Source organism: Terrapene carolina, unplaced genomic scaffold, assembly GCF_002925995.2.
Source record: "Terrapene carolina triunguis isolate 2854851 unplaced genomic scaffold, T_m_triunguis-2.0 Scaffold23, whole genome shotgun sequence".
In the NCBI taxonomy this organism is placed as follows: domain Eukaryota; kingdom Metazoa; phylum Chordata; order Testudines; family Emydidae; genus Terrapene; species Terrapene triunguis.
The window spans coordinates 30,162,044-30,185,976 of NW_020664374.1; the positions used below are offsets into that span (position 1 = coordinate 30,162,044).

The 23,933-nt window shown below is 42.9% G+C and overlaps 1 protein-coding gene across 1 annotated transcript in view; it reads right to left on the reverse strand.

Moving 5' to 3' along the window:
* Positions 1–23,933, reverse strand: part of LOC113406192 (cilia- and flagella-associated protein 47-like) — a 691,445-nt gene that overhangs the window by 646,813 nt on the left and 20,699 nt on the right. The window contains exons 3-11 of the mRNA XM_029910955.1: positions 18,998–19,113; positions 13,792–13,930; positions 12,030–12,258; positions 11,444–11,604; positions 10,117–10,250; positions 9,294–9,529; positions 8,372–8,564; positions 920–1,133; positions 375–527 (exon numbers count right to left, since the gene is read on the reverse strand). Of these exons, the coding sequence (XP_029766815.1) occupies positions 375–527; positions 920–1,133; positions 8,372–8,564; positions 9,294–9,529; positions 10,117–10,250; positions 11,444–11,604; positions 12,030–12,258; positions 13,792–13,930; positions 18,998–19,113 (1,575 nt within the window). The remainder of the gene's footprint in view (positions 1–374; positions 528–919; positions 1,134–8,371; positions 8,565–9,293; positions 9,530–10,116; positions 10,251–11,443; positions 11,605–12,029; positions 12,259–13,791; positions 13,931–18,997; positions 19,114–23,933) is intronic.

Genomic DNA, 23,933 nt, shown 5'->3' on the forward strand with positions numbered 1-23,933 from the left:
AGGGAGGGCATGGAAGGGGGTGGATTTAAAGACTTCAAGGTAAAAATCCATTGTTCCAATGGTCAATTACCCTCACTGTTAAAATTATGCTTCTTAATTTTACTCTGGATTTGTCTAGCTTCAGCTTTGAGCCACTGGCTCATTATGCCTCTGTCCATGAGCTTTGTCCAGTGAAGCAGCCCTAAGCGTATAAATAATTACTAGGAGAATTTTTTTTAAATACATTAAGAACTAAAGCCCCGGCACTACAAATGCTTGTGCATGGGCTTAAATTTAAGTTCATGAGTAGTCCCACTGAAGTTAATTTGAATATGAATGTACATTTACTGTAGCAATGCCTTAGGTATTTCTTCTTTTAAGAAATAAAATTTTACCTAGTAGCTTCTTTTTGTAAGCGACGCTGTCTTAAACTTTGAATAAAATCTGCATAGTATTCCTTATGTGCTTGCTTTTCCAGTTCTTCATAGTCAGTATAAGCAAAATCTGGATCCACATAATGATATCGGTCAGCTTTCGTAAAAATAGTCCTAAATATTTAGAGAGAAATGTAGCTTCATTATATAGATTAATGATTTAGGGTTTTGTTAGACTTGGAAAATATTACTGATTTTGTTACATAAATAATTTATTGCAAACTCCTATTATGTTACAGGTGATTATTAGTATTTGACTTTGCAAAGACAACAATAAAAATAAAACGTACAAGAATTAGTAGTTACACCTGCAGTTTCCTATGAGAAGCAACTCAGAATGTAGTACATACATTCTTCTGTCAAAACAGACTGCTATATATAAAAAAAATTCAGTCTGAAAATATACTCAAGTATTTTAAGCGATGGATCGTGATCTACTTTTGAAATAAGTAATAAACTGTTAATACTACATCCTAGTTTCTTATTTAAATATTATAGTACATTACCTATATTTTTTATGTCGTTCACTGGGCCTAATGCTGGCTGAGCGATCATTAGGAAAGGCTATAAGTGCATCACTTTTACAGTCCCTATTTATCTGGTGAGTATGCATCTGTGTTTGAGCTGATCGAAGCATTGCTACTGGTGCAAAATCAATAAATCGCCCAATCTCATCAGCTACCAACTGTCCAGTTGCATTGGTAATCATTGGTGTTATGCCTTAGGATTTAAATAAAACAGGTTACTTGCAATCAAGCTACCATTTTCAAATGGGAGGTACAAAGTAATATCTCAATTCAGAAAAAAATATACGTTTCATAAAGGTATTACAATGAAATCACATCTAAAAATGAGAGTTCTGACTTTTCTCACACCATTTTTACAAAAGTGTATTTACATTATCTTCATTCAAGAGAAGAAATTATGGTATTGTGGAAAGGGATTAAGACTCAGACTTGTGTTCAATTCCTGCTCCTGGCACAAACTTTCCTGCATGATCCAGAGCAAGTTATCTAGGCCTTGATTCAGCAAACCACTTAAACTTAAGCACTTCAATAGCCTCATTAAAATCTGTGGGATTACACATGTGCTTAAAATGCTTTGCTGAATTGGGGCCTGAATCTCTCTATCAGTTCCTCATAGTACTTAATTCCTAATACTTCCTCTCTCTCGTGCTTATCACTCTTATATATTCAGTTTATAAAGATTTTGGAGCAATGATTATCTCTTACTACGTATGAGCAACAAAAAGCAAAATGTAGCCCTGATGTCAGATGGGACCTCTAGGTCAGAGGTGGGCAAACTACAGCCTGTGGGCCACATCCGGCCCGCGGGACCGTCCTGCCCTGGGAGGCTGGCCCCGGCCCCTCCCCTGCTGTTCTGCCTCCCCCGCAGCCTCAGCTCGCCCCGCCGCCAGTGCAATGCTCTGGGTGGTGGGGCTGTGAGCTCCTGGGGCAGCGCCACTGCAGAGCCCGGCCTGACCCGGTCTCTGTGCTGCACAGTGTGTGACTGTAGCGCCACCAGCCACTGGTACTCCAGGCAGTGCGGTAAGGGGGCAGGGAGCGGGGGTTGGATACCGGGCAGAGGAGTTCAGGGTGGTGGTCGGGGGCGGGGGTGTGGATAGGGGTCGGGGCGGTCAGAGGGCGGGGAATAGGGGGATTGAATGGGGGCAGGAGTCCGGGGGGGCAGTCAGGAAGGGGGAGGTTGGATGGGGCGACAGGGGACAGTCAGGGGCAGGGGTTCCGGAGACAGTCAGGGGACAGGGAAAAGGGGTGGTTGGATGGGGCCGGGGTCTGGGGGGACAGTCAGGAAGAAGGGGGGGTTGGATGGGGCGGCAGGGGGCAATCAGGGGTGGGGGTTCTGGTGGTGGATGGGGCAGGGGTCCCGGGGTAGACCATCAGGGGGTGAGAAGTGGGGGGGGGCAGATAGGGGGGTGGGAGGCAAGGCCAGGCCAAGCCCCCCTCCCCTAACTGGCCCTACATACAATTTCCAAAACCCGATGCAGCCCTCAAGCCAAAAAGTTTGCCCGCCCCTGCTCTAGGTGCTTCCATAATACAACCAACAATGTATATTTTGAACTAGTGTAAAAGAGAAGAGAATCAGACACTAAGGCCTTGGCTACACTTTCAGATGTACAGCGCTGTGAGTTAAACCTGACTTTGTGCAGCTGAGTAGGGAAAGCGCTGCAGTCTGTCCACACTGACAGCTGCCCAGCGCACTGTCATGGCCACATTTGCGGCAACTGCAGCGCTATTGGGAGCGGTGCATTATGGGCAGCTATCCCACAGAGCACCTTTTCCCATTCTGGCGCCGTGGGTTGTGGGAAGGGGGCATGGGTGCGGGAGATTCTGGGTCCTGTCCCAATGCCCCGTGATGCATTGCTTCGCATCCCAGAAATCCCTTTGTTTCCGTCCACCTTTGGCGCCATCTTTCAACGGTTTCTGTGCAGCGCGATCAGTCTGCGGGAGATGGAGTCCGAACTGCTGAGGCGTATGCTGACGAGTCTCGCCAGCACGTCACGTTTGGCTGTCGAACTATTCCTGAAGATCCAAAGCGACAGTGAGTGAGGGAGAGGAGTCCGACGATGCTATCGAGCCGCGTAACGCGTACGACATGAAATTGCTTGTGGCATTCACGGACATGGTCAGCACCGTGGAACGCCGCTTTTGGACTTGGGAAACAAGCACCGAGTGGTGGGATCACATCGTCATGGAAGTCTGGGATGACAAGCAGTGGCTGCAGAACTTTCGGATGAGAAAAGCCACTTTCAGGGGACTGTGTGAGGAGCTTGCCCCCACCCTGTGGCGCAAGGACACGAGATTGAGAGCTGCCCTGCCAGTGGAGAAGCGGGTGGCTATTGCAGTCTGGAAGCTGGCAACTCCAGACAGCTACCAGTCGGTCGCAAACCAGTTTGGAGTGGCTAAGTCGACTGTTGGAATCGTGTTGATGCAAGTTTGCAAGGCCATTAATCGCATCCTACTCAGAAGAACCGTGACACTGGGTAACGTGCAGGAAATAGTGGCTGGCTTTACACAAATGGGGTTCCCTAACTGTGGAGGGGTGACAGATGGGATGCACATTCCTATTCTGGCACCACCCCACCTAGGATCCGAGTACGTTAATCGGAAGGGGTATTTCTCTATGGTTCTCCAGGTGCTTGTGGATCACCGTGGGCTGGCCCGGAGAGGTGCATGACGCACACATCTTTCGGAACACTTGGCTGTTCAAGAAGATTCAGGCTGGGACTTTTTTCCCCCAAGTGGAAGATCATGGTAGGGGGAAGTTGAAATGCCCATTGTGATCCTTGAAGATCCCGCTTACCCGTTAATGCCGTGGCTCATGAAACCCTACACAGGGAGCCTTGACAGCAGCAAGGAACGGTTCAACTACAGGCTGAGCCGGTGCCGAATGACTGTGGAGTGTGCCTTTGGCCGTTTAAAAGGCCGCTGGCAATCTCTGTATGGGAAGCTGGACTTGGCCGAAAACAGCATCCCCGCGGTTATATCCGCGTGCTGTGCCCTCCATAATATTTGTGAAGGGAAAGGTGAAAGCTTCACTCAGGCATGGACCTCCGAGGTTCAACACCTGGAGGCTGAATTTGCACAGCCAGAGAGCAGGGCTATTACAGGGGCCCAGAGCGGGGCTGCAAGGATTCGGGATGCCTTGAGGGAGCAATTTGAGGCTGAAAACCAGCAGTGATATCTGGTGCCCTGCACAGGAGTGAAGTGCAGTAGTTCCAATCTTTAGGAATCAGTGTCTGCTTAGCAGACAAGCAGACTTGCAGTGCCTGTTTATTTCCTGGGCTAAGGAGTCTTTTACTTTATGCAATAATAAAGAATGTTTTCAAAGCCAAAGAATCCATTTATTGAAAAGAAACAAGGGGGTGGCGTGGGGAACAGTACAATCACAGATTCGCATATGTCCTGTCTGGTATGCTGAGCAGTGAGTGCTGCACTTCAGGACAGCTATACTGCATGGTGATGGGGGTTGAGTGCAGAGGGTAAGGGTCGTGGTTTTCAGGGCTGGGTGGTGAAGATACTGGTGTTGGAGGCAGCGGGTGGCGTGAAGAACACGGAAGTTGGGGAAAGTGGGTTGGAGGTGACAGTGGGGCACAACGGAAAGAGTTTTGGGACAAGAGCTGTAGGGGGGGGGTGGCGTTTGCGGTACTGCTCCTCTTTCTGCATGGCTACCAGCTCCTGGATAACATCTGCTTGGCGCTCCAGGATGCTTATGAGCCTATCAGTGCTTTGCTGCCGGTGCGCTGCATTTTCCTGGCGGATCCTGCTTTCTCTCTCCCTCCAGTCCTGTGCTTTCTCATTCTCTTTAATAGATTGCCGCATCACTTCTTGCAGCGTGTCTTCTTTGCTTTTTCGCGGTCTCTTCCTGAGTCTTTGCAGTCTCTGAGCAGGCGATAAGAGGGACGGCTGAGGTCTCAAGGTTGATGCAGCTGTATAAGCAAAAATGCAACATTTAACAGAGGCAGCATTGTTTATACCAGACAGAGTAATGATTCCCCCCGCACTTAAGGAGTAGAAAACACACAGGGTCTACACAATAGCATAATTTTCCCGTCCGAAACAGAGCACACCATATCCCACGGGAGCCTCAAAATGGTGAGTAAGGGGGACTGATTGTTTCAGGGCTGCACTGTCCTCTGGGTTTCTGTGCCTGGGGGAGAGCCAACAGCTTCAGGGGGCACCTACACTGAACACTGTCCCAACATTTTCCACAGGAGTTCGTCCTGGACGATATCTCGCTGCTGAGGGTGACCTGGGAAGCAAGGGAGGGTCTTCTACTGCAATGCGGCTTCCGCCCTGGCCCATATGCAGCTTGTCTGTGTGCAGCAATGGTCCCCCCGCCCCTCGCGGCACAGTGGCGCGGACACGTTAGCCTGGCTGGGACAAGGACCATGGTGGCTCTCCCGATAAACCTGCGCAAGCGCATTGCACACGTTCTGGATGAGACATTCGAGGAGATTACCGAGGCCGATTACCGCGATGTGATAAACCACATCAATGCACTATTCCGCATCTAGGCATGCATGCCTAACCGTCCTCTTCCAAAGAGCCCGCACCGAAAAAATTCCTTCCCGGAAAAAAAAAAAAACCGCTTACCGGGAACCTGCTCTTCTGTTTGTCCTCCACCAAGTACCGGCCGCTGCGACTGGCTACCTTCCTCCTGGCTCGAGAAGAGCTCCTGGCTGCATGGCTCCAGGGATTCCGGGGTGTCTCCATCCGGCCCACCACCATCACTCCCGTTTTCCTCCTCCCCCCACCCCACACCAGCTCTGAAGTGTCCATGGTGGTGCTCGGAGTGGAGGTGGGGTTAACCCCAAGTATCGCATCCAGCTCTTTGTAGAATCAGCAGGTCGCGGGGGGAAGCACCCGAGCAGCCGTTTGCATCGCGGGCTTTGCGGTAGGCACTCCGCAGCTCCTTCACTTTAATCCTGCACTGCAGGGGGTCCCGGTCATGGCCCCTTTCCATCATGTCCTTTGATACCTTCCCGAAGGTATCGTAATTCCTACGGCTGGAGCGCAGCTGGGACTGGACAGCTTCCTCCCCCCAAACACTGATGAGGTCCAGCAACTCGCCATTGCTCCATGCTGGGGCTCGCTTGGCGCGTGGAGGCATGGTCACCTGGAAAGATTCACTGATAGCACTCCACGCCACGCCGGGCTGAGCAAACAGGAAGGGGATTTTTAAAATTCCCGGGGAATGTAAAGGGTCGGTCACATGGTTGGTTACCTGAGGCCAGGGCAGTAGAGTTTGAACTGATGACCAGAGTGGCTAGAACAGGCATTGTGGGATACTGCCGAATAATTCTGGAGGCCATTCACAGCGCATTGGGCGGCCACACTGGCGCCGCAGCGCTGCAGTGGCAACGCTGCACTTGCTATTCCTCTCGGAGAGGTGGAGTACATGCAGCGCTGCAACCACGGAGATACAGCGCTACAAATGCCTTGCCAGTGTGGACGGGGAGTGAGTTACAGCGCTGGGGGAGCCTTTACAGCGCTGTAACTTGCAAGTGTAGCCCAAGGCCTACATTTATATATTCCACAGTTTCTCTCAATTTTACTAGTATATAGTTTGAAATTAATTTATTACTATACACATATGGGTCTGCTTTCCTATATTTTTTAAATTAAAGAAACACAGCCAGGCAGTTAAATCCAAAATTGAGAAGTATTTTTTTTAAAAGTTCTGCATAACTACATTAATAGAAGTTTATCATGTATAAAATTAATCCAGTTAAAATAGTTTGTTTGACTATAACTATTTCCTAACAGCATTCATTGGCATAACCAGGGAGGGAGGAGGGGAACATGTTTTCCTCCATCCCAACTTTGTGACGCTACTGGAGATTCCCCTGCCCAAAAACAAACAAACAAAAAAAAAAGTTCTCTGTTGAGAAGGTAGGCTTCTTATTAGGCAGTCTCCCATTCGAATTTGTTTTGTCAGATGACTCTCAAACTGGCCAAGTCTCATATTGCAGTACTTCCTAGGCGACCAAATGGAAATGTTTTTCCAGAAGTCCTGTCCTTATGCTATATGATTGACCAGAAACCTAAGGGTTGGGGAAGGTAGTAAGAAACAAGAGCTAAAATGGGCAGCAAAGTAAGCAACCTGGACATGAAAGAAATGGATGTATTTACACACACACACACACACACACACACACACACACACACACACACACACACACACTTGAACCATCAAATCACACCTAAAATGAATAACCATTTAAACATACATCTGTAGCCCACGTCTTTTCTTTCATTACCGGTCACCTTTCAATTTACGTAAATTTAAAACAATCAAAGTGTATGGGCTTTAAAATAATTATTGGACTGTCCCACAGAATAAAACAATTCCTCCAAACCACAAGCTTGGTGGTTCATAATGAAGACAAGCCCTGTAGCAAAACTTCAGGATTTAAGTGTCACAGCATCTTGGACACTAGCCAAGAACTGGGTTTCTGAAACCAAACAGTAACACTGTTGGGTAGAACCTCTTGTAAGATATTAGAAACAAGGACAAGTAACCTAACCGGGAATATGAGGGAGTTGCTTTATGCTCTGGAATATCATTTATGCTATGGATATCACAGATCCATAGGACTGGGGTAGTTGCAGGACAGTGATATGGGGAAAGATCAAAGAACTAGGTGTGGTGGTGAAATCATGGGGTAATAGTAGCCTCAAAAAACATTAAACACCTGTGGTATATATTGTCCCTCCTAACTTATTCTGCATGGTCCATGTCACTGTTTGGAATCCAAACACAGCAGCACTGTGCAAGTGCACAACTACCAGAAAATGAAAATGATTGTTTGATGTGAGTGAAATGCAAAGAGTGAACAAACAGTATAAAAGATAAACACTTATTTTTTTTTAAAAAAAAATTATTTTCAATAATCCAAGGTATTATCAGTTCACCACATAAAGTGTATTTTATATATAAATATAAAAAAAAACTTTCAACCTGACAGTGTTCCTTCTAGTAAACAACCATCTCCATGTATTTATTCTGGTAAACAGGCATTTTGGTCCAGATCCTCAAAGGTTTTTAAGGCACCTAATTCAGTGGGAGTTAGGCTCCTAAATATTTTCTCAAGTGTTAGGTGGAGGGTATTAACAGATACATTACAAAGAAAAATTACCAGGATTGTTCAAGATAGTTAAATACAAAAGTACAGTACAATAATTCTTAATGTAAAACGTAAGACTGCAAATCCTCAGGATCATATAAAGCAGCACAAAGTTAAAGCCTGATTAGATAAATCATGTAAAAATTTTAAAAAACAATTACCATGGATATATTTTAATAAAGTGAGTAATCTTTCAAATAAAAATGTTTTTTAAAACGGCTAAAATATGAACGGACTCTATTCCTAAGACCTGTTAAGAAGTATATTTCTAAAAATGAAAACACTCAGAATTTTTTGTTTAGTAACATACCAGGGTTGATTTTAAACATCATTTTCTTGGTTTTCGGTTTGCATACACCAGTAAAACTTAAATGTATTTGATGAAAGGGTTTGATCTTCAAAGACAATAAGTTATCTTCCTCTGCCACTGAACCGAAAATATCTACGACTTGCTTCGCTTTAAAGGTTCCTGCTTGACGTGGAGCAAATGAAAACATCACATCCTAAAAAAATTAACATTGCTATGAAACATTTTATTAAAAATAAAGCAGAGAGATATTATGTAGACTCTTCTTTATTACAAATTAGTTACATCATACTGATTCAAATTTATTTTAAAAGGGTACTACTTGCTTTTTCATAGTACTAATTATTACATGTAATTGAACCAATTAAAAAGTATAGAACTGTTAGGCATTAACAAAATTTTATAAGCTCAATTCTGTAGAATAATATATTTACACATCTTCCACGGTGCCCTGAATTTATCTGTTCATAAAAGTTATACTTATATACTTGTTCTAACTGTACATGCCTTTGTGCTCCATAAAGGAAAAGAGCTAAAATATGTGATTTAATGGAACAATTAAACCTAAGGCCTTATCTCGCAAAGATTTAGGTACATGAGCAATTTTACTTAAGTATCTATGTCTTTGCAGGATGAAGGCCAGAGTCACTACAAAATGTACTTTCCCATCCCTCCCCATTTGAAAATTGATAGTATTCGGTGCTTGTCAGAGTCCACTGTATGGTTCTATACTGACAAATTGTGAGCTTGGCTCATATAAAAGGAAATGTGGAACCTCTCCTTAAGTGAATCTAGTATTCACCACTGAAAATATGCAAACAAAACAATTTACAGTTCTAACATGAACAATTGTTATCCATAATGGTGTCCTCATCTTTCCAACCAAGTATCTATTTACTGGGAAAAAGATGAATATTTACCTTACCTTTGTACATTTTTCTTTTACTTTCCCTTTTTCGGGACAAATATTAAAATGCGCTATCTTGTGGAAGCTGAATGTTACTGGAAGTGACTCAGATTCATTTTTGAGAGTGCACATAATCTCTGTGTGTTCACCCATGAAACAGTCCATAAAATTAACAACTGGTCCTGGACTGAAAGTTAACATGACAGGAAGCCCTGAACCTGTCAAAGCTAACTCCACATGATGAGGATGAGTCTCTGCACAAGAGAGAGTAAGAAACAAGTATAAAATACGATATTGAATTAAAAAGACATGAAACAGTTTTAGACTCTTACAACCACAGAATAGGTAAAATTATGAAGTAACATGGTTTCTTTTCTAATACTGTGTTTCAGAATTTTAATATAATTGGCCACAAACTTAATGCAAGATGTACATGCTTATTTATATAGGCTAATACATCATTTAAAACCCTCTTGGTTTATTAAAATTGGAAAAACACAATCATTTTGACCTAACTATAAACTTTGGTGATTTACAAATCTATTTTTTAAAAATTAGTTAAACCTACAATTAAATACTAAATTCTTGCAGCCAAAAGGTGCATTCATGACATAAATGATTCTAAATGTATTTTCCCCTTCCCCTCCAACCCCAAGTTAGAATCTTAAAAGTCAAGGCTGCCCTTTTCCTCACTATTTCCTCAGCACCAGTTCTCTTAATGTACATGTGCAGGTCCCCACAACACATATACAGGTCCTCTTTAAAATTACTAATCTGACGTGGAAAAATTTAAAAACGTCAAAGTTTTCCACATGTAAACTATATATTTCTGATAACATACCTTTGAGTGGTATGCTGTCACCATTCAGAGCCTGCAGAAAGCTATCTTTACTTCCTATGGCCTCAAACCTCAAAAACAGTGCATAATCTTGTCTTGGTGGAAATTCAGTAAGTCCAATGTCTCTTTTAAATTGCCTGTAAAATTCACATTCTTTAAATACCATACATATTATTAATCAATGGTAATTTTTCATCAGTTCATTTGATTTCTACAATCCTGTTACAGCTCAGACAAATGAGACTTTAAAATTGAACACAGTACTGAAACGGAAGAGACTACTCAGATATAGTAGTCTGCAGCTCCCACGTCCCAAAAGCAGCAGAGGGTATAGCCACATCAACTCTAATGACATACATACACAAGCATACAAAGAAGCCCTGTAGCTGCCCTATATAAACCTGGTGGTGATGATGTTTCTGTTCTTTCAGACCACCAAATTGACATTATTCTAGTGACATTCAAGTTAAAAGAAGTTACCAAACTTGAACAGTGGGAGTCGCACAGCCATTTCTGCATATTCCACAGGCGGGGGAGGGAAATCAGTTCCTCTGGAGAATTTAATACCCTTCTTGTTGCCCAGAAACATGAAAAAAACATGTTGTTATCCAACTTTCTGGTTGCTGAAGTAAATCTTAGTGAATTATTAACTACTTTACAGTGAGGTAGGTCTTTTTTCTATTCTTGTCACTAGTGTCAGGATGAGACGTTACTATGGCACATGTACATACATGCTGGCATGCACAGAACAAATGTGTAAAACACCAGATTATCAACTGCCGTAGTGCGCTGCATTTGCAATGGGGAATGTAGCAGAAACTGCTAACTTGAAGGTGACGAACTATCCTAATTCAAGAGATTTCCCCCGCACACAATTTTTCATCCAGGAAATATTCTTATAACTGACATAACTCAGTTGTCAAAGCCTCTCAGCAAAACTTCTAGCCAGCAAGAAGAGTTTAAAAATTATTTTTGAACAGTAAATCAAACCTCCTTGCCTGGATTGATCTGTGATTACTTTGGAGGATGAACTAAAAGGAAATTTGTAGATTTAATCTGGGGGAAAATGTATACATCTTTGTTTATCAAACAAAAATGTATTATTTTAATTAATTTACTTTTAACTCTGTATATAAGAAATTAGGTTTCTAATTTATTTTAAACTGTCCATAAGCAGTAAACTAGCATTGATCTGTGCCCATTGAGAGGAAATAATTTGAGACATCAGGGTTAATTTAATACATCTAACACAGCTGCAAATAGATTTGCCTGAACTTATTAATTACATCTTTTATTGTGTCAGCCTCTTAAGGTTGCCCTGTGTACTTACTTTGGACTAAAGCACAGTGTAACCACAGTTTTCTGATAAGGTAGCAAGGTTCCTTGGTTGGGAATGCAGGAGATCAAAGTTGAAACATCTAGTTCTTTGGTTCTATTTATGAAGCTCAATTCTTGTAAAACAGCATCAGTACTCTTCTGAAGATGTGTGCCCTGTAAGACAACACCAAAATGTGAAATATAGTTATGTCAGTCAATTTCCCCTTTTAGTGTGGCTCTTTCACACAGCAACAAGAGACAGAAGCAAAAAAGGTTTAAGAAGTAGGAAAATTTAACACTACCACCAATCTCTCAATTTATACTGTAAAACCCACAAACATTAGCAGGGGGGATATGAAATGGACTCTTAAAAAAAGTTGACTTGATTTCTTGCTGGTATGAACACTTTACTCTCAATGAAACCTATAATGATAGTCCTGCTGTTGGACAGATCTTTCAGCAACTGTACTGACTGAAAGAAGAGTGAGGTAAGGGACACTAATAGAGGGAGGCTGTAAAAAAAAAAATTTGAGACTGAAAAGCAGTCATCAAAACAACTTTGCACTGAAATTTTAAAAAATTCAACATTGTTTCCTTACCATCTCTCCTCCAACAGCATCGTCCTCCAGTACTGCCACCCAGTTCATGGTCTCTGGGCTTTTATTGTACAGAACCACTTGTTCAGTATTTGAAGTTCCAAAATAGACAGATCCAAAATGAATACATTCTAGTGTGTTTTCATGAGACACACCTAATAATTCAAGAACTTGTTCAACTACATGAGCTTCTATCCTTAAGTTTGTAATACCACGACCTTGCAATTCCACTCTGTTGGAAAGAGAAACAGAAAAAATGAGATGTACACATCTAAAATTCATACAAGAATCATCTATGAATTTTATTGGAGCTTTAGTTTGTTTACTATACGCCTTTGATTTAGTCAACTATATCAGAGAATTTAAACTAACCACACTGGCACAAAAATAAACACATTCTACAGTACGAAGAGATTATGTACCATTATAAATTGTGTTCTCTGAGTGTGTTGTCTCTGCAGAGTCATAGTGGAAGAATCACACATGGGACACTGGGGGTTTTTTGAGCAGTACCGGCAGTTAGGAGGTGGGTGACAACCATATCCTTGGAGCCTTACATTCTACTCACTTCAGAGTGGTAGCCGTGTTAGTCTGTATCAGCAAAAAGAACGAGGAGCACTTGTGGCACCTTAGAGACTAACAAATTTATTTGGGCATAAGCTTTCGTGGGCTACAGCCCACTTCATCTGAGCATATAAAAACCTAGCTCCGTCTAAAAAAAAAATCTCTCAATTCCCCTGTAACTAGAGAAGCCAGACTCCCCTGTTGCTGGATCTGAAGATTTTAAACCCTTCAATAATTGAACCATCTTAGATGGATCATCTCTAGGAGTCCTCTGCTTTTGACGTCCTTTAACAGGATAGGACTTGTCAGATGATCCTGGCTTCAGTGCCAAGGAATGTGATAAACTGATTTACTTGGGCCAGAAAACTGCCTCCTCAAGAGAGCTTTTCCTGGACTCTTGAACTAACAGAAGAATTTATAATCAATTGCTCCTGTCCTTCAAGCTCTTGAAGAGAAAAGGGTTTGCGTGTTTTACAACCCTTCAAAGTACTGGAGAAGCGTCATGCCTATTAACAATAACATTTGTCTGAATAAATGCAGCACTATTTGTCCCAGGTCCACAAGATTTTTTTGGCTAATTAGATTCTTTGTACTAATCAAGTCCTAACTTTAAATAACTTTTTTAAACTCTTTACAAAAGGAAAGAGCTATTATGGTTGCATTTAAAAATATTTATATTTTGAAAGATTCTACTGATCTGAGAGAGACTCAGTGTACTTGAAGTGAGAATACCAATGGAACCTGTAATGCCTCTCAAATCTATAAAGGTTTTTTTAAAATACACCCTCTAACTAGTCCACTAAAAGAGAAAGGACAAGGTTCCCCAAATCACATCAGCTGGCAGAGAGACAGGAACCAACAGTGCAAGAGTATGTACGCCCTTGGTCAGAAGAATGTTGAGCTCAAGAGACATGCATCCACTGCCTGTCAATACTGTTTTAGTGTTGCCAGGCACACAATTCCTACAGCATTGCTCTATAGAGCTAATGTCATCAGCAAAACTATTTAATGAAGTAAAGCTTTGGACAACTGGGGGCAGCAACTGATGTCTGGTAACTTAACTTCTTCTTGTCACATTGTGGTTCCAATTATTCAGTATTTGGATAAATATAGCTGTACTGAAGAGATTTTAGAAATAATACAGGATATTAAAAAATCATCCAAAACAAGCAGACTTTATGCAGTCACATTCTGCACTTACTTTGCCACTTCCCTAATGACTCTGGGTATATCTGTACAGATATCCACTTTAACCAACTGTAATGTTTTGGGTTCCACAACTCCACTGGTAGGTACTATGTTAACAGGGACACTTCCGTTGTAGTCTATTTTAAATGCACCTAAGACGAATATAATATTGTATGTTACATATGACATTTAAATGGAAGATTATCTAGCATTCAACACTTAGAATAAACTAAAACACAGTAAAGTTTCATAAATAGTACATAAAATAAAGTAACTTATAAAAATAAAATTATGGTATCGTAACACACATATTGCAAAAAATCCTAATCTAACATTTAAAATTTGTGTTTTTCTGGCTTTCCTCAAACATCAGATGCCCATATACAATGCCATTGTGCAAAGTTACTGTTGTAATAGACAATGTAATAGACATTCAGAACCCAACTGATTGTATCATAAAACAGTTGCTAGTAACACTTTGTATGTCCGGCAAATTTGAGACATAGCTTTATGTAGCGGTAGTAGCCAAATGTTTAAGAGTTTAACCAAAGAGAAGTCTATTGTCTCCTTCCATGCAATTGACAACTGCGTATGTATGCAGTGTAGTACACCGCAAATGAGAAAAATCTAAGCACAAGTGTAGGATACATTTTTTAAAAATTAACAAACAATTTGAACAACAGAATAGATAAATGGATGTATTCCACATGTGGCATCGTATTACCTGCTGACAACCAAGAAGTATCAATAAACTATTAAAACTGCTGCTATATAAAGCCATGTACTGTAGTTACCACAGGAGCTTCCACATCAAATGGTCTAGATCAGGGGTCGGCAACCTTTCAGAAGTGGTGTGCCGAGTCTTCATTTATTCACTCTAATTTAAGGTTTTGCATGCCAGTAATACATTTGAACGTTTTTAGAAGGGCTCTTTCTATAAGTCTATAATATATAACTAAACTATCGTTGTATGTAAAGTAAATAAGGTTTTTAAAACGTTTAAGAAGCTTCATTTAAAATTAAATTAAAATGCAGAGCCCCCTGGACCAGTGGCCAGGACCCGGGCAGTGTGAGTGCCACTGAAAATCAGCTCGCATGCCGCCTTTGGCACCCGTGCCATAGGTTGCCTACCCCTGGTCTAGATAACACAGTCCTGCCATGAGTGCAGGGAACTGGACGAGATGATCTCTTGAGGTTCTGTCCAGTCCTGCGATTCTATGATTTTTAACAAGATACTGACTCAAAATAAAGTACTCAAGTTTTATGTTGATTAACAGCATGGAGTCAGGACACATGTAACCTACTCCCTCATTCAGAGGCCAGGATGCAGCCCCTCTCCTGCTGACATAACTCCAGTGTCTGGATACTGCCCCTCAACATTACTTGCAGGGAGTATTAGGTCCACTGGGCCCACAGTCATGGATTCAGCGGTCCATCCCTTGTCTGCCCTCAATACTATCCTTTGCACCAGTGTATACAAAGCCACCTCCATATGCCCAATCCTGCATCAGCAGCCCATCCTTCATCATAGGGCTTCTTCTGCACCAGGCTCAACTTCACTCCAGGTGAATTATACATATGCTTAAAACAGGTAAAGGATCAGTACTTCTCACACAACTACTTCTGTTCTAGGAGATAAATTATTTATTAGTAATGGCTGATTTAAAAACCACACATTACACATCAAGTTCCAACCTCGTAGAAGAAATAAAAAAAATATATGAAATCTGTGTACATTCAAAGTGTCCGGTGAACAGCTGCTAACACTAAGCATCATTACTAAGTAGAATGTTAACAGGAAAGGAAGACACTAACATCAATATTTTCTCCCCTAAAGAGTGTTTGACAAAGTTGTAGTGAGAAGTATAAAGGAAAGGCTATTTATCCCTAATTGGAAGTTACCTCAGCCAAAAAAAATGATATGTAAAACAGGTAAGCAATTTACAGCAGTGGTAGATTTCCCACTTTAGAAGACTAAACTGCCGCAATGACATCTCTACAAAAACACAGAGCCAAACACAAATTTCAGTAGACACTTAGAACAAGTTGAATATGCCTGTCACAAAGCATTTTTGTTATATAATATAACAAACTGCTTTGTGGAATAGAAGATTTATACTGTTCCATAGATCACCACTGACTTTTTTCTCCCCATAGAGTTGAGCATTAGATTCTAGGGAAAACAGAAGATTATAACTGAAACTTTTCACAAAACAAATAGTATATACAAATATTTTTGTCCTCTTTGTTAATACCTTTCCTTTTATACTTTATATATATTAATTTAGTGTCTATATTATATATATATATATATATATATATATATATACACATACACACACACACACACACACACACACATATATACACACACCCCTCATTTAACATCTGGAATAAAAAGCAAAGATAAAAAATTCTAAAATTACTGAAGTGTGCAACAGTTTTGATACCTTATAGCAAAAAAGATTTTTTATAACACAAACAAAATCTGAGCACTAGTGCTTAGTAGATAGAATCATAGAATATAGAATATCAGGGTTGGAAGGGACCTCAGGAGGTCATCTAGTCCAACTCCCTGCTCAAAGCCGGACTAGATGTCTGCATGTATGTGAACATGGCTGCCTCACAAATCTCCTGTAGATGTATCAGCAGTTTTCAGCCACAGCAAGCTTCCCTCATCCCAAACAGGGTGTTGATGTGATCATTGAGTTGTAGGCCTGCCAGATTTTAAACAACGAGACCTGCAATTAAATAGCCATTCTCATATGGCTCTCTTGGCAACAACATTCCCTGTTATTTTTGTGTAAGACAAGAACAACAAAAACCAGATGGATTTTAATCCATATCAGATAAACATCTATAGAAAATTTGACACTTATGAAGAACAGCTTCACCAGGATGGGCTTAAAGGCCTGGGATAAAATGATGGTAGGATGATTAACTAAAGTTGAATTTTGAAGGAAGAAATTTGGAAGGAATTTAGTATACATACTCATATCACCTTATCCTTAAAAAGAGAGAATATAAAAGTGGATCGTTCACTGGAACCTGAAAGTTATTCATTTTATGAGCTAAAGTTACTGCCATAAGAAAATGACCTTCTACGTAAGAAACTTGAGCTCACGGGTATCAAATGGCTCAAAAGGAGATTCCATCAGCTTAGTCAGGGCCACCTTAATATGCTACAAACCAGGGAGTTTTTAGTGAGCATTTCCAAATGGATTAAGTCACACATGACCAAGGGCCAGAGAAAAATTATATGCCTTAAAAGTTTGTTCCCTGAAACCCAGAATAGATGCCAAACGATTTCTGGAAGAAAATGCCTATAACCCTGAAAAGTGAAAAATGTAGTCAAATAATTTATATGTAGGCTTGGAAGGATTAGATTTGTATTGGTAAATGTTGGTGAATGTCAATTTCACTGTGCACACAAAAACAAAACAAAAAATATTTCCATCAATAATAATAAAAATGTACACATAGTCAAAGTAAGAAAATGTTGCTTATTAGAGGTTGATATAAGGACATTTACTTTGTATATTTGAACATGTGATGTTGACAAATTTGTTTTAACAATTATAAAGCTTTAACTTTTTGCATCTCAACTACAGTCATTAAATAATTATCTGACGCACACCCCCAGACTTAGCCCCACGCAATTTCCCTTAACTGTGAAAATTTAAACTGATAAAAGTTGAAAAAAGCTTAAAAATAAACATCTATAGTATGTGTCCCAACTATAAAAAATAAATAAATAAAAATTCAGTTCTGCCAACCCTATTTATATGGGATCACTTAAAAGATTCCACACAAGTCTTTTCATACCAGATCATCAGAATTTTCTCCTGAAGGGTATATACACTTAAGAAGGTTCCTTCCAAGAAGCTGAGGGACTTGAGACACCTGCTCAGAAACACCAAACTTCTCAATTTGTGTGATCAAGAGCTATGCCGACCAGGTGAAAGCTCTCTAGTTGGAACAGACAGTTGCCCTACTTATTCTGTGGTAACAGGCATGGCCTGTCCCTCATCCTGATGGATTTTGCCACTGCAATTCCTACCAAGTTTCAGAGCAACATGTCTTGCCAGTGGGAAGGTATTGGGATCACAGACTTCAATAAAAATAATAAAAGCAGTTATATGTGAGCTATTCTGCCTAATGAAAGGAGACGACATCTTGTAATTTCTAATACAGTCCCTCAGGGCATGTCTATGCTACAATCTAAATAGACCTATGTTAGGTTGACTTACAGCCACCACAGTAATTACTGAGATGACTGGATGTCTACACACTAACCTCCTTGGGTCGATGGTTCACATCCTCACCAGTAGTGCTTCCACTGACTGAAGATGGCCAGTGTGGAGGGTTGAGAGGTATGACTCAGCTCCGTGCAGATCCCCGCAGGAAGTCCAGCTGCCCCCCAGGCTTCTTGCCTCCCTGCTGCCAGCCGCAAGGCAGCCATCTAGGGCTTCTTACCTCCAGCAGGGAGATCCACGCACGGAGTCTGGTCAGCTGCCGTGCTCCCAGCAGGAAGCGTGGAGCCGGGCTTCCAGCACGGAGTGGGGAGTTCGGGCAGCAGCCCAAGCCAGAAGCCTGGGTGGCAGCCCAGCTTGGAGCGGAGACCCAGCAGGAGCCTGGCTGGAGAGTTGGGCTTTCTTGTCAATTTTGAGACTCCATGAAATTGACAAGACAGCCAACAGCGAATGTAAGTAACAGTGTCTTCGGAGACACTGTGTCACCCTAACTACAACGACATAAGCCCTACACCTCTCGTAAGGTGGAGTTATTATGTCAGTGTAGTAGGGCACATACATCAGTGGGACAAGGCTGTAGTGACTACACTGAATAATTAGGTCAATGTAAGCTGCCTTACATCGACCTAACTGTATAATGTAGACCAGGCCTCTGCCTAGACTCAAGAATAGCACACTACTACAAATGTATTTTTGAATCATCAGAAGTCTTACAGCTGCCAGGAGTTTTACATGAGCTCTCCTTCTCTGAGCAGTTTCACAACAACTCACTATTGAGTTTAAGAGTCTGGGGGGACATTTACAAAACCAGCAATTGTGCACTCACAGTCCTGTTCAAATCAAAGCCTTATTTTCTCCTGCATAAGATCTTAAATTCCTTTATGGCTGAAGTATTAACTTGCACAAAAACTACATTTTCAAAGAAAAATAAAACTTTTTGGTAATTTACTGCATAGTGATATTTACCTGGAGATGATCCATGGTTAGTAATACTAATCTCTCTACTAATTACTTTACTGTTTGCAATCACTGTGCCGAAATTAATCTCCGGCTCAATTTCCAGATAACAGCATGGAATTAATCTGCAGAGAAAAAAATATTTTAATTATTTTTTCCCAGAACTTCAAGCTATTTTGTGGTTTTTAAAAGGAATATATTTGAACAATGCAATGGAAAAAAAATCTGCTTTCTCCTAATTCCATTAACAACACAATTATTTATGCAACTCACTTCAGCAGCATTATGAATACATGGAAGACATAAAAATGCCTACTTATTAAACTACTAATCTGTTTATTTATTTTTAAATTACTATAACTTTAAAAAAATTTAATTCCAGGCAATGAGCTGAAATGGAATGCAACTATATATTATGTTTCAAATTCCTGTGTTATGGCACAAGACCCTAATATAAATTCTCAGAAAAGCTTTCACTCATTTTGGGTTAATTCCAGCATAAAATTGACTAAAATGACAAAGATAAACATACACCACATTTCAATAGTAGCTGACCAAACTAATATTTATCCAGATGTTCACACCCTAGTGCAACAAAACTTATGGCACTCAGTGTTCTTTATTTATGAGCATGCATCATGTAGTTTCAACAATATTAGTTGTAATAAAAGACGCTGGTGAAATCGAGTTAAAGCTTTTTTTTTTTTTTGCTAAGAGGCCTCAATCAAGATCAGGGCTCCATTGAACTAGGCACTGCACCAACCCTGACCCAAAGAGCTTTCAGTTTAAGGTTCCAAATCCTTGAATGGATTACGTGCAGGCAGACTGCTGCATTCAACAGCAAACTATCTCAAGGTGAAGGAAAGATAAGAAAAAATAGTAAGAGGCCAAAAGACTCCTAATTGAGCCATATAATGACCTAAATATCAAAAAGGAACCCTACAAAAAGTGGAAATGTGGACAATTTGCAAAGAATGAGTACAAAAGAATAGCACAAGCATGTAGGAACAAAGTAAGAAAGGTTAAGGCCCCAAGTGAGTTACACCTAGCAAGGGACATAAAAGGCAAGCAGTAGTAGTTCTTTAAATATATTAGGAACAATAGAAAGACACAGGAAACTTAGGCCCTCTACTTAATGAAGGAGAGCCAGGGGTGAAAGAAAGATAAAATACTTACCAGTATGGGGGCCAAGCTCCAGGTCCCTGGAAGGGGCGCGGCCAGGGGTCAGCCTCCCCCAGCCCGCCCTTCCACGCTGCCCGGTCCACACCACCCAGGGCTCCGGCGGCTGCCGTGGTAGCAGCGGCTGGGAGCCCCGGGCCCTTTTAAATTCCCAGGCCCAGGGCAGCTGACCCTTTTGCCCCCGCCATCAGCAGCCCTGGATGCGGGCTGGGGGGGGAAGGGGCAGTGACGTTAAAGTGCTGCCGCAACAGCGCTTTAACGTGAGCTGTGTATGGGCCGGTACTGGCGGCCACTTCTTACCAGTATGCCGTACCGGCCCACTTTCACCTCTGCCTAAGTACTTTGCCCTTGTCTTTATTTGACACCTCCCCCCCCGCCACCTTCGGCCCTGCCCCCACTCCACCCCTTCCATGAGGCCCTTCCCTGCCTGTTCCCACCCCTTCCCTGCCCCCATTCCAACCCCTTCCCCGAAATCCCCACCCCAACTCCATCCCCTCCCTGCCCCCAGGGGGTGCAGGAGGGATGTGGGGTGTAGCGGGGCTCAGGGCAAGGAGTTGGGGTGTGAGGTGCAGGAGGGGTGAGGGGTGCGGTGGGGGTCAGGATGCAGGGTGCGGCAGGAGGCTCAGGGCAGGGGGGTGGGTGCAGGAGGAGTGCAGGGTGCGGCGGGGGGTTCAGGGCAGGAGGTCAGGGTGCAGCAGGGGGCTCAGGGCAGGTGGTCGGGGTGCAGGGTACAGCAGGGGGCTCAGGACACGGGGTTCGGCTGCAGGAGGGGTTCGGGGGTGGGCTCTGGCCTGACGTGCACTGGGGGCAGGGCAGGGCGCCTGCCTGCCCTGCCCTGCCCCCGCGCCGCTCCAGGAAGCGGACGGAACCTGGGGAAGCAGGGACGCAGAGGTGTGGGTGTTGCTGTTGCTTCAGGTACCGCCCCCAGCAGCTGCCATTGGCCGGGAGTGGGGAATCGCGGCCAATGGGAGCGGTGCCTGAAGCAACAGCAACACACACACACCCCTGTGCCCCGCTTCCTGGAGCAGTGCGGGGGCAGGGCAGGCAGGGAGCCTGCTCTGCCCCCGGTGCGCGTCGGGCCGGAGCCGCTCTAGGTAAACGTTGGGGGAGGGCGGGGGGGCCGCATGCCATGTGTTTGAGACCCCTGACCTACTGCAATACGCATGGAGAAACACTATTTTGTCTCAGTGCAGGGATTTGAGTGCTTTTACTTCAATTTGGCCCCAAACTCCCTAGTCGTAACCGCAGTGAACAATAGAGGTCAGCAGGGAAAGCTGAAGTCCACTTCTAAGGACAAAGACCTCAAAAGGATGGACTTAATGGGCAGGAAGATTTACATCTCCTCCCTGCAAATGTGGATCACGAACCAGCAGGCACTGTTGTGCAAATACACTTTTGTAAATTGGAGAGCTATGTCTAAGTTTGTGAACCAGCTGCCTTAAAAACTCCAGAGAGGAACGTGGGTGTTTGCCACTAAACAGCGTTTGTTGACAAAGACGTCGTTGCAGTCTGCGCTGGATGTTTGGACATTTCAACCAGAGTTATGTGTTCTGTGGTGACCAGGAGAAGGGCATCCTGGTTGCAGAATTTGGGCATTGCTCCCAGTGTGCAGCAGGCCATACAAGATTTGCCCTTTGATGACCAGGTATTGTTTTCAGATAAGACGGATGAGATCCTGCATACCTTTGTGGCTTCTAGGGCCATTCTACATTCTTTGGCGGTACATACATGGTCAGTGCAGTAGTGCTACTTAGGTGACCAACAGCAACAACAATACTGTCCACAATGCACCTTTGGGCAGCCTTTTCCTCCCTTGTGACAGAGGGATAGCCCCACAAAGGGGCATAGGTCCCAGAGGGGAGGAGGCAGTCGGGTCTGGAGTTCAGCCAATTGACATGGCCTCCCCTGGCACCTCCAAGCAACAACTTTCACTCCTTGGTCCAGAGTAGTGGTCTGGTCATCACTCCCCTTACCCTGCCTCCATTTGGGGACAGGTTAGCTCACTTCTACGATATCTGGGACTTGACGATAACTGGGTCCCAAGCACTGTCAGATCAGGCTATACTATCTAGTTCCTCTCCACTCTTCTCCCCCTATCCCTCTTCATGAGTTATTGCTCCTTGAGCAGGACTGCTCCTTGCTGGCCTTGGGAGTGGTGGAGGAAGTTCTTCTGGAACACCGAAGAAGTGAGGTTTTTACTCACGAAAGCTCATGCTCAAATAAATCTGTTAGTCTTTAAGGTGCCACCAGACTCGTTGTTTTTTTACCAATGTCAGGGCTTCTCTTCCCAGTACTTTCTGTTAACAAACCAAAGGGAGGGTAAGACTTGTTCTCAACCTCCACAGCCTCCTCATATACATCAGATACATGAGGTTCTGTATGGTTATCTTGTCAACTATTCTCCCTGTGTTGACTCAGAATGACTGCTCTGAACCTTCAGGACGCTTACTTCCATGTGGCAATTTTCCCAAGCTACGGAAGATTTCTCTGGTTCGTCATGGCAAACCACCATTTTCAGTACACAGTTCTTCCCTTTGCGCGGTCTTCTGCCCCCAGGATTTTTACCAAATATATGGTCAAAGTTGACAGCATACTTCAGGAAGAAGGGCATTTATGTCTTCTATCTGGATGCCTTGCTGCTCAGGTGCAGGTCCAAGGGAAGAAGTCCTTTCTCACATAATATCACACTGCACTTACACAACAGTCTAGGTCTCATTCTAAACACAGGAAGGTCAACGCTGGTCCCCACACAGAACTGTATCACTGGTAAATTACCTTTTTTGGAGGTGGGGATATAAAAACTGTAACAGTTAATTGATTTTAAAATATTGTATTTACAGAATGTGTCCATTTCAGAAGATTCCCCTTCCATTCTTCACATAACTGTGACCACTGCTCATTATGCTAAACATAATAGGAGAGAGCACAAAGGTATCAGTGAGACTGTCTGTTCATTGGATCCACTTGTTGTCTCTTGTAATATAGTTAAACTCCAATCCGGTAACGGACTGTGCATTGGCAGACTGTTGTACTCATGTGAAGCCCCATTCACTTTGGTTGGGGAGTCATAGAATCATAGAAAAGTAGGGTGGAAGGGACTTCAAGAAGTCACCAAGTCTAGCCCCCTGCACTGTTGCAGGACAAAGTAAACCTACACCATCCCTGAGAGGTGTCTGTCCAACATATTCTTTAAAAACCTCCAGTGGTGGAGATTCCATGTTGTTAAAAAAACCTCCCTTGGAAGTCTATTCCAGGGTTAAACTATGCTTATAGTTAGAAAGTTTTTCCTAATATGTAACCTTAATCTCCATGGCTGCAGATTAAGCCCATTATTTCTTAACCTGCCTTCAGTGGATGTGGGAAAACAATAAACCTCCTCATGTGGCCCTTGTGGTCATTTGAGTTTGAGACCCCTGCAGTAGGTGGTACTGAAGCCAGAATGCTCCAGAGGACCACTGCAGGCTCTAGGAGCATGTCGTTGATAGGGAGTGGTACTCTCCCAGGAGCAGACAGCTGTAGGATGTCCACTAACTTATTGATGTTCTCCTGCAAGAACTCTGCCTGAAAGCCCAGAGAAGCAGCTGCGCACCGCAAAAGATCCTATTAGGCCTTGAAATCTTATGGTATTAGTGGAGAGGAAGAGCCAGGCACTGCTGAATTGCTGGTTCCCATTCCTGGAGTGGTGGAGCTGGAAGGGGCAGCTCTATAGGCTCCACTCAGGAAAGGCTCACTGATGCCTGAACCTGCAGTCCACAGTTCCTGCCAG